We start from the raw sequence: 10,868 nt of genomic DNA, 5'->3' as shown, positions 1-10,868 counted from the left end.
GCTTTTTAATCTTCCCATCAACTGAAATTCTTTTTATATGTACAAAGTAGCATAAATGCAATAACCAAACACAAAAAAATAATTATAAAATATTAAATAATCATTAAAAAAAATATAGACGTAATAGACCAGTGTAATTAATATTAGTTCACTGTAAAAAATATTGTCTCTTATATTTTCCATTTTTCAAAAACTCTTAATTTTTTCATTGGTTATACAGGGTGTTACCACTTTGGATTTATTACAGCTATATTTTGAAATAAAATTTAACAAAAACTATTATTATACCCCAGAAAAATGGTGTTTGCATTAATATTAATTTAACAATAATTGTCGAAATTATTTCAAGATTTATCTCTGCGGTGATCTGTCCATCAAAACTTTTGAATTGTATAGTTCAACTGTTGGGCAAATTTTAATTTAAGTATAATTGCGCCTGTGTTGTTGCGTGCACGTAAAACGTGGCATTATTTTCGATAAAAATGATTAATAACCGAATAATTGTAGATTTGGGAAAGTTCACGTAATGGTAAATAAATCAACATAATTCCTTGCACTACTTCATCGCATTAATATTTTTGTGAATTTTGGAGTTCCGTTAATTCCGGTATAACTGACTTGGCTAAGCATGAAATAACGCGCGTCAGACCTAAATCCAACAATAAAGTCGCAGAATGTAAACATTTCTCTCAAATTAACGATTTGACAAGAAATTTAATTAAACATTTTTGTCGGGAATTTATGAATTGGAGAAAGTCGGGTTGAAACAACACAATTGGGTTCATACTAAAGTTCCGCACTGTTTCCAGCACATGGAATCTTCAACAATTTTATTGTTCGTGTTCTTTCCCCATTTTGCGAAATTGTAAAACCTGTCACTACATCAATAAAACTAAAAATCGAATGAACTTTTGCTGCAATTACTTGAACTCGTTGCGAAACGGCATGATTCCAGCTTACCCTCCTGAAAGGATGAGTTTTTACGCAATGTGACTTTCTAGCGTCGTTTTGAAGACTGAAATGCGTGTTCAAACTTAGTCATCGAGTGAATTTTTGCAGAATCTCATTATAAATTTCTTCCACCCGTAAAGTAGGTTAGGAGAAAGTTAACTTTTTACAACAAACACTGCAGTGTATTTAGTATAACATTGGCAGCTGTGGTGTGCGGTGTTAAATTCGACAAAAGGTAAGTTATTAGGCTGGCGACTTTAACGCTCGACCACAAATGCAGCGCATGAAATAAATTTGATACGTGCTTGCCGCTTTAATGGCATTAATTATTCCTGTAATTACTCCATTGTGTCCGAAGCCCATCAGCGAATAAATCGCGCGTGTCCAAATTACTCCAAATTCAGTTTTCGCGATGATGTTGAAAGGTGAGTTTGAAAATTGAGCGCACGTCGAAATTTTCAATTGGGTCAACCACTTGAGCAAAGAAAGCGTTTTACTTTCTTTATTTCCGCGTCACTTTCACAAAACCTTAACATTGAAGCACAATTGTCATCTTTCGCCCAATACGGCGTGAATGGCGCTTTTCTTTTTTCGGACTTAATTAGGCCACTTTTCAGCTGCTCCACGTATCTACCATAATAAAGTGGCACGGCTTAATTAGCGTTATTGCTTCAGTCGCTTGTTCATTTTCAGACAAAGCAATGGGTTTAGGAGGGCAAGATTCATCCGTTGCGGACTACGTCTGCCAGCTACCGGAAGCCGAAAGGACCAAAGCGCTTCAGGAGTTGAGAGAAGATGACAATATTAGGGAGCAGAGCTTGGACCAGATGCGGGACTGGATCAACAAACACCCCAACATCAAGAAGTGCAGAACAGGTAAAACCCTATCTAATTAACTTCTAACACAACAAAAAAAAAATTCATTCATTGTACAACAATTTTTCAAAATAAATTTTGCTCAAAAAACTCGAAATTTCGCCCGAGAAAAGCACCAAAGCACTAAACTAAGTCTAGTGTTTTAGGACGTTTTTAGCCAGAAACCTGATTATTTCGCAAATTTTTTTTAAGAGTAAAATCACTAAAATAGTCCTAATATGAACTTTTTGGGAGTTGAAGCACATTTTTGAGGTCAAAATAAGACTTTTTCGAATTAATTTCACTAACATTGGCTGGGAAATTACGAAATTACGAAAAATGTGGTATTTTTATATTTTTCAAACAAATAAATATATGTTTGAAATTTGCTGTGAAAAACAGAGCAAAAAATCACTTAATTTAGTCGAATAAAGCATTGTTTTTCCTATTCCGAATATTTTTTCTTATTTATTAATTGACCAAGAAACTCACTTACTGTGCAAAATTTCGTCAAAAAAATTACTCTATAAGCAAAAGATTTCCAACGATAAACTGATAACGTATTTATTTTTCAATGTTAAGTTTATTAAAATTTATTTATATTACTTTAGACAAGTATTTTTTGACGAAAACAATATTAAAAAATATTATAAGCAATATTTTTCTGCAAATACGGTCCTCAGCGGTTAATTACGCGTCCTTAATTCTAATCAACTTTCATTCTCATATTTTTTGTATCTTCAATGGTATACGCAGATAAATTTTTCTTTGTATCCCCTAGTACTTATCAGTTCTCCGTAATTTAGTTTTCACACTTTGTAAATATGTGAAAGTGTACGATCTGACAAGGGCAACTCTATACGTTACATATACTTAAATGGAGAAATAGAGCATTTTTGAACCAATTGACATTTATCCACTCATAATTAATTATTTTCGGATTAAATCGCTCGATTACAATAGTTTTTTTCCCAACAAGACGCATTATTTTTTATCAATACGACCGCATGATATTCAACATTCCAGTGTAATTCAATCAATCAATCAATTTTCCCTCGTACTTTGATTAATGTTGATTTTATTCCTTAAAGAAAACTGAATGAATAACTGTCGCATATTTTCTTTTTTGCATTCGCCGCCTTATTTCCAGACGCTCCTTTCCTGCTCCGCTTCCTGCGAACTCGCAAGTTCAGCGTTCCCCAGGCCTGCGAGATGCTGGAGCGCTACTTGACCATCAGACAGCTGTACCCCCAGTGGTTCCGAAACCTGGACTGCGAGGACCCAGACCTGGCCGAAATCATCAATGCTGGATACCTTGTGCCGCTTCTGGAGCGCGACCAAGGGAGATTAGTTTTATTCAGCTGTGCGGGAAAATTCGATCCGCACAAATTCACGTCTGCACACATGGTGAAGGTGCACAGCTTGGTCACCGAGACTCTGATGGACGACGAAATCAACCAAATCAACGGCTACACTTACATCAACGACGAGAGCGGCTTTCAAATGGCGCACATCTCGCTGTGGTCTTTGACTGATGTTAGAAACATCCTGCGGTGTATTCAAGTAATCCAAGTGATTGGAAAATACTGGTTGGTTTTAATTGTTTGATTACAGAACACGACCCCGATGAGACATAAAGCTAATCACTTCTTGAACATCTCGTCCAGTGCGATCAAGCTGATCGAGTTTGCGATTTCTCTCCTCAATGAGAAGCTTAAGAACCGAATTTTCGTACGTTGTTACATTTTCCAATTGGCGGTTTGTTGTTATTTTTTTCGCAGATTTACAAGAGTATCGACGAAATGTACCAAAAAGTTGACAAGAAGATCCTGCCCAAAGAATACGGGGGTGAAGTGCCTCTTGACGAAATGCTGGCCAAATTCAAGACTGTCCTCAAGGCAAAGCGCGAGCAAGTTCTGGCTCTAGACGACATGTACATAGAAATCGACGAGAAAACGTGTCCTCTAGTCTCCGAAATGAACGAAGAGCTTGGTGTTGGCATTGACGGCAGCTTCAAGAGACTGACCGTTGATTGAAACACAGTCTCTCGTTTTTCTCTGTTACGTAAATGTGATAACAATTACTACACTTTCTACTAGTTATAATAATCGTAATGTAATTACTTCGTAAGTTGATTTAGCTAGACTATGCCCATGGTGGTTTTCAGTTACCTTTCTTTCCGCAAACTTATTGTTAAGTTGTGTCTATGTCACTGTAGTTTGTAAGGATTTAAAAATAAGTCACTCAAACTAGGTGTCGCTTGTTTAGTTGTTATTAATTATGTTGTTTATCGATGTTTATTGTTTAAAACTATTACCCCCTGTTGTATGTTTGTTGCAAAATAAATTTTTCTAAGGCAGATATTTTTTTATTCCACGAACGAACGAAGTGTGCGCTACTTAAAACCTTCACTAGTTCAAAAATTTTATAACTCGACTTTTTGATCTTCGTAAGATTCCTGTGTTTTTGTAACTCATTAGTGACAATTTAATTATAATAAGTATTATAATTTTGCTTATAAATATTCACACATTCCACCCAAGTAATAAATAGTTTTTTAAGTGCAACTTTTTAACTGACAGCTTAAGACAAGCATAAAATCAAATGCTCATTTCTTAAGCCAGTACTTCGATAGAACATTCTGACATAATAGTTAAAGTCTTAAAAATTATAATTGAGAGATTTTCACAATGTAATTGAAGAAAATTTTTTGTGTTGTGAAAATAATGTCGGGTTTGTCCGTGTAATCTCTTTTTATGAAACGGATGCACTTGTCGCTCTAATAAGGCGCCGGTGAAAGTGAAACACACAAATGAAAAATGATGTTTTATTCTATAACAATAATAATTGAAATAATTGTTTAAAATCCTGTCCGTTGGACGAGCCAGGAACTCAAGCAACGTAACCATTATTACAATGTTCCTAATAAGTGACTTATGTAATAACACCTACATAAACCTGATACAAACAAAATTAGACTATGTACAATTACAGGAGTAAAATTTCTATATTTCTCTTAATAATTGCACAAATATATAAGATTTTTTGGCATGGAAAAATATTTGCCCCACTTACGCTTTGTATTACACACTATATACACTTTCTTAAAATTAGTTTGGCTTTTTTATTTCAAAAATACTTAATTTTTATAACCCACACTCCACTTTTCACCCACTTAAATAGAGCAAGGTTGGCGTAACTTAATCAGTGATTGTCGCCGTTTAATAAATTAACACAACGTCGACAATTAAACAAATACACGATCTTACTAAACGAACTTATCACATTCCGCCCGCGTCAAAAATACTAAATGCAAACAAACCAATTGATAAGTAGACCCTGTGCTATTTTTATTCAATAAACTGACTTGTTAACGGGGCGATTAATCAGCGATGCTCAAATAGCGGAATTAATCGCCCATTAGCAAATGAGTTGATTACATTTTTTCGTTGATCGCTGTCATTAAAATTTACGGCAGAAATTCGATAACAAAAAATAATTATGAGTGGTTATTATAAGTTTAATGAATCCATCGAAACTTAAAAACGAAAATTATGTATCACTTTTTTCCAACGATTTCTTGGAAGTTTTCAGCGAAAAACAAAAAACGGGCCGCCAGGAGCCACAAAAATTCACCTCATCAGACAATTGGCCAACGAAAAAATGTGTTAACAGTCGGTACCACTGGATGGACCGAGGGCGCCAGTTTAAATAACTGTCAAAAGGTTGCCATCAACTAATGGGAGCCAAAAATCAAGCTTTACTGGCCTGGCATTTGAAAATACAGAGTGGTTTTTAAAAACTGTGTCAATTGACACAATCTTTAATAGCCTCCCGGTAGCAATTTTTGTACTAGTGACTCCCATTAATCAACAATAGTCGATAAAAATACCCAACATTTATTGCTTCAATAACATACAAACCTTTATGTACAAAAAATCTGAGTTAATTAATGTTCGACAAAGCTTTTCTTCGTCTCCTGTGCCTTTTGCTATTTTTAACTTCTACATTACACACTTCGTCGTCACTAACGTCGTTGTCAACGTTAGCTAATTTAGAATGACTTATAGCACAAATACCGTTAGGTAAAGTATCACTAGGTGAATCCCCTTCTTCCGCAAATCCATTACACTCATTCTCCCCTTCAATCTCCTCGACCTCCATGGGTTCCCCCGAACAATAAACACTCTTATCAATCGTATCAACTTTCTCTTTCTTCAAAGCTGGTATCACAAACTTCGTTTGTTCTCCTCCATCGCTCGGCAGACTTGACTCGCTCTCCGTCCGATGCAAACTCTTCGGACGGAGCCTCAACTCAGGCCCTCCCCCATAAATATTAAAGAAGAAATTCCAAATCCCTTCGGTTATTTCCGCACATTCGTTCACGTCAATTTGATTCATGTTGATTTTCGAGTTGTCGATAGGACCCGGCGCATCCGCGGCTCGCTTCTGGACGAACTTGTGCCACTGCGTGTACCAAGAAGTGGAAATGAGATGTGTTAAAGGAACATCCTTGTTTTGCATTTCGCGGTTTAGTTGAACGAAAGTTTCCATTTCGAATAAAAGTCGGTTATTGAAGGCTAGACACGCCGGACAAATGTTGATACTTGTGACAGGGGGACAACCCCCGAATTTTTTGTGGAGGTATTCGTAGACGGGCAAAGGTAAAGCTACAGCTAGACGTTCGAACACGATTTCGCGGTCCGGGTGGAAGGAGCCGTGTTGGCACAGAAAATCCGAGTTGTCGATGGCGCCCGGTTCCGCACAAGTATTGAATCTGGAAAAAATACAAGTGCAACATTGAATCTTACTATATCTGCATTTCTATTATCTCATATAACTTTTTTGAAAAAAATATATCTTACCTGCTTATCCACTGTTTAGAAATGTAGGCCACCTCGTGCGGTTCCGTGGAATGCGTTTTCGCCAACTTGATCGCCTTACTCCTAATTTCGTCGGCCGTATTGGTCACTTTTCGGTAAAACAAAACATAGGCCTCACACGACTGGACTTTTTCGGGTGGCACCCGAGTTACATACTGATCATCGAATTCGTACCATTGCCCACCGTTTAACGCATAACAAATATAATGCCCACCACCGGCTGTACCATAATGACAAATAACCGAAAACAATTCATAAGTTGTAACTTTCGAAATACAATCGGTATGAAGATACGGTCGCATGTCTAAACCCTTTAAGGGAAAACTGACCGCCGAAGAAATTTTACTACTGAACATCAACTCGTGTCGAAATCGCTTCAAGTGAATACAAAGTACTTCGGGTAATTGGAGCACCTGAAATAAATAACATTGTTACAAAAAAACAACACTAGAAAATAGAATAACCTACTTTACTAAACTTAATACCGTTCCGTAACTTGTTGCACTTCTCACAACTGTACATGTTGTCCCCTTTCAATTCATCGGTGCTGAAAAAGGCCGCTAAACAATCGTGCAGTGTCACAACAGGGCCGTAAAACCAAGACTTCAGCCACGCCAAAATCCATGAAATCCAACCTTCGTTCATTGGAATTACGGCCTCTGAACATGTCGCTGTTGGACCTGTCGTACGACCATGAAGCACAACCAAATGGTCCCGTGACGGTATGGGAAGGGAAAGGTCTTGGAATGTTTCGACACAACTTGAAACGCGATCACAAGTCAAACATTGAACGGACGATAAAAGCTTGCCATCGAAAATATCCGAAATGATCGAGCGGTATTTCTGCTGTTTCTTGTTTATACTGGCGCTGCTTGAACTCGTGCTCGGCTGCGAGTCTGAAACAACAAAATTACGTATGCTTGCAAAATTTCAGTACGTTCGGAATACGGATTTCACAAATTTTTATTTAAATAACGGTTAGCACAAAGCAAACAAAAAATACAGGCATTAAATTTTCAACAGTAAGAGATAAAATTACATTTTGCTGTATTTTTTTCAATAAATTAATTGAACATAAATTGATAGACGTTAATATCTTCGTTCCTGTAAAGATAGGGGGTTGGTTTTCTCAATAACAAATGTTAGTTCTATCTCCGCATTTCAAATAGGACCCGAAATATTGATAACAGCTTTTTACGTAAGTATGCAAAATTTCAGTTAGTTCGGACCACAAAAACCAGCATTTTACCACACTTTGCACCTACCTATCACCATAGTGTTGCTTTGTAGCCTCGTCCGTATCCTCCTCCCCGGACTGGACGACCGACTCAGCCTCCTCTTCGTGCTACTTGCCGGTCTTTCGGTATCATCGCTCAGACTAGACCTTTCACTAACCCCAGAATCACACGTTTCATATTCCCCTTCGCTCGAATCATAGCTCGAACTGAGCGCAGGTTCGTCCATCGCTAGACTAAAAGTGTCCGAATCGGTCATCGTAGCCACCTCAGGTGGTGCCACCTGTTTCAACTCTTCATGCAACTGATCCATAAAATTGCGAAGAAACTCCTGAGTGTCATGTTGGTAATAACCCCGAAACATTGGATAGACACTCCTGATCCCGTATAAAATCCCAGACGGGGTGACATAACCCCCGTTCTTCTTCCACATATCCCGGATTAGAGTCTGGTAAGTCCTGCTCAGACCCGGTTTCTTCCCTTCGGATAAGATCTGGACTGTGGTGGCACATTCGAGGAAGAATCGTGTCAAAGGAATGGCATTGCTTAAAGCTTGCAACGCTGCATTCATATAACACGTGTTTCCGATATTTTGTAGACCGACCAGACCGACCGGTCTATCAATGCTGTACTCTGTCGAGTCTTCGGCATCGCTTGCGTCCGACGCATCTCCGCTCATTCCGACGTTAAGACCGACTGTTTTTTCGAAAGCGAAGACGTTCATTCGTTCTGGAGTGTTCGTACGAAGGGTGCTGTAGCTGCCATGACCGGAATCGCGCGATTTGTAGGTGCAACCTTCCATTTCTGGATCGCTGTCGTATGAGGGAACGGTGGAGGAAACGGCAGATGGTTGCTCCATGAAGACTTCGCCTTTGCACTCGTAACACCATATTCGTTTCGTTACGAGGTTCATGTGAATGCAATGTGTGGGGTTTTTCTGAAACGAGGGACGACTTTACACGTCGTGCGATAAGTGGTAATAGGCGGGAAGTACGTGAAATTATCAAAAACACGATTTTTGTTTCACTAAGCAGGGGAATAAGGCATATTATTTACGAGTTTTTCAAAGCTACCAATTCCTTATTAACAAAAAATTTGAAAATAAAATAAAAATTTCAATTTTGGTTTTTGCTATTTTTGTCGCGATTTTGGTCGATTTCCAGGACCCGGAACATTTATCAAGCAATAACTCCGAAATTATTAGAGATAACCCCATAAAGTATATTATCATTGAAAAGCTCTTTTAATTATCTATCTTTTTCAAAAAAGATTATTGTTCTCTGACTAATAGTTTTCGAGAAAATTTCAAATAAAGGAAAAAATTGGTAAAATTTTAAAAAATTCATAACTAAAAAACTGTTGGGAATTTGACGTTTTTCTTGACGGCAATCGATTCCCCGGATCATTTTGCATGGGCAAAGATCAAAATAGTTCCACTTTTTCAAATGGTTTTGCCGTAATTGACAAAATAAAAAATCATAGAAATCTGCAAACGCTACTAGATATTATTTTAATTGGGAAAAAATAAACTTAATAAAGAGAGAATGCACTCGTATTAGAGCAGACTAGGTAATTGATGCAATTTTTCTTACTCTAATGGAAAAACTAGTACAATAATTAAGTCAGTACTTAATGTATTCTACTTTTTAGTTAACCTTGCATATTGTGAGGAAGATAACAGTTTACACAACAAAAACGTATTTGCAACTTATGAATAAAACGAGAGACAAAAAAGCGCTTTAAAGTTTGCTGTCAGCTGTTAAATTATTTCAAAAGATAATAATCAAAAACGTCGTAACTGCTCTCACCAGCGTTCACTACAATTTAAACTTGATGTTCCAAGAAGTTAATAAAACGTTTCGTTGTAATAACGTCTAATTTCAATTAAAAAATTACATGTGACGTAAATTCATTATCAGTGTTTGTGTATCATTCCACCTGTAACGTCTCCTACACAGGCTATTGTTACTTTTTTGGGGCGCCATACTGACACACATCCACGTTATCATTATTATCACTCTTGTCGTTTTTGAAGGCATTAAGCGGTTTGTCGATAGCCAGTTATTGAAATACGGCAAGGTCAAGTCAAATGATTGATGATAACGCATTATTGTCACTGAATTTTCATACGTACGGAATTATGGATAGTGCTGTGATCGTTGAATTTCTCCCCACAACAGATCTGCAAACAGTTGGAAAACAGGCAGATCCATAAGTTCGGTTTCGTGCAGCCACAGTCGGCACAGACGGGCCTCTGAAACCCCCACACTTGAGCAACTCAAAGCAATGCAAAACAGCCTTACCTCGATCGAATTGAGGATGTTTGCGATGGGAATGTTCGTCGCTGTCGCTAAATGGCTACAGCTGTACATTTTAGCTGAAACGAAAAGTTTGCCGCAATTAATTCACAATTTCACAAAAAACGTGAACATTTTAGCAGCGCTCCGATGTGACTGAAACAAACACGAATTACATAAACTTGGTACGTACTTCCTGAAACTGTGTGAAATCGCGCCTTATCCACATCCAGTGCGTTATTATTGACGAAATTCGCGAAAATCGCTGATCAATGACATTGAATTAGGTTAGGTTGGATTTTTCCCCGAGACTGTTTCCGTGATAATAGTCACTTGTTTTAATTAATTTTGCCCATTTAACGACACTTTTGTCAAAAATATTGCATGGATTGACGGAAAAATTACCTTTTTTCAACCAAAACCACCACTGAACCGCCTCCGCCCAAAATACGCTTTCACACACAAAAATAATAAAGGACAAAGCTAAATTAAATTATTATTACATGATATTTTTGATTTATTGACAAAAATCCTAATGAGAATGACACTGACGTTTCACGTTTCTTCTGTCATTATTTGTTATTAGAAAACGTCAAACGGGTAGTGCCACCTGGCGGACGGACAAACCCAATAAAACCAACTTCTAA

At 37.4% G+C, this 10,868-nt stretch overlaps 2 protein-coding genes across 5 annotated transcripts; one reads left to right on the top strand and one right to left on the bottom strand.

Moving 5' to 3' along the window:
- The first annotated feature begins 1,029 nt into the window (after positions 1-1,029).
- LOC660834 (uncharacterized protein) lies at positions 1,030-4,165 on the top strand. 2 transcript variants are annotated; one of them, XM_967037.5, is made up of 5 exons: positions 1,030-1,186; positions 1,645-1,827; positions 2,957-3,369; positions 3,421-3,537; positions 3,588-4,165. In XM_967037.5, exons 2-5 carry the CDS (start codon positions 1,653-1,655, stop codon positions 3,840-3,842), a joined length of 960 nt encoding a protein of 319 aa, XP_972130.1. In that variant the 5' UTR covers positions 1,030-1,186; positions 1,645-1,652; the 3' UTR covers positions 3,843-4,165. The 2 variants fall into 2 exon arrangements, with proteins under 2 accessions (XP_972130.1, XP_008195144.1); XM_008196922.3 differs by lacking the exon at positions 1,030-1,186 and adding an exon at positions 1,247-1,376.
- A 454-nt stretch (positions 4,166-4,619) lies between these two features.
- Usp20-33 (Ubiquitin specific protease 20/33) lies at positions 4,620-10,782 on the bottom strand. 3 transcript variants are annotated; one of them, XM_008196919.3, is made up of 7 exons: positions 10,627-10,782; positions 10,228-10,301; positions 10,059-10,178; positions 7,955-8,861; positions 7,158-7,585; positions 6,672-7,102; positions 4,620-6,583 (listed from the first exon to the last, which is right to left on the bottom strand). In XM_008196919.3, exons 2-7 carry the CDS (start codon positions 10,294-10,296, stop codon positions 5,752-5,754), a joined length of 2,787 nt encoding a protein of 928 aa, XP_008195141.1. In that variant the 5' UTR covers positions 10,297-10,301; positions 10,627-10,782; the 3' UTR covers positions 4,620-5,751. The 3 variants fall into 3 exon arrangements, with proteins under 3 accessions (XP_008195141.1, XP_008195142.1, XP_972079.2); XM_008196920.3 differs by having other exon boundaries at positions 10,228-10,377; positions 10,627-10,781; XM_966986.5 differs by lacking the exon at positions 10,627-10,782 and adding an exon at positions 10,415-10,620.
- Between the last annotated feature and the right edge of the window lie 86 nt (positions 10,783-10,868).

The sequence above is a fragment of the Tribolium castaneum genome, chromosome 3 (assembly GCF_031307605.1).
Source record: "Tribolium castaneum strain GA2 chromosome 3, icTriCast1.1, whole genome shotgun sequence".
In the NCBI taxonomy this organism is placed as follows: Eukaryota; Metazoa; Arthropoda; class Insecta; order Coleoptera; family Tenebrionidae; genus Tribolium; species Tribolium castaneum.
Note: the sequence above shows the minus strand (reverse complement) of the source record. Positions and strands in the feature narration are given on the sequence as shown.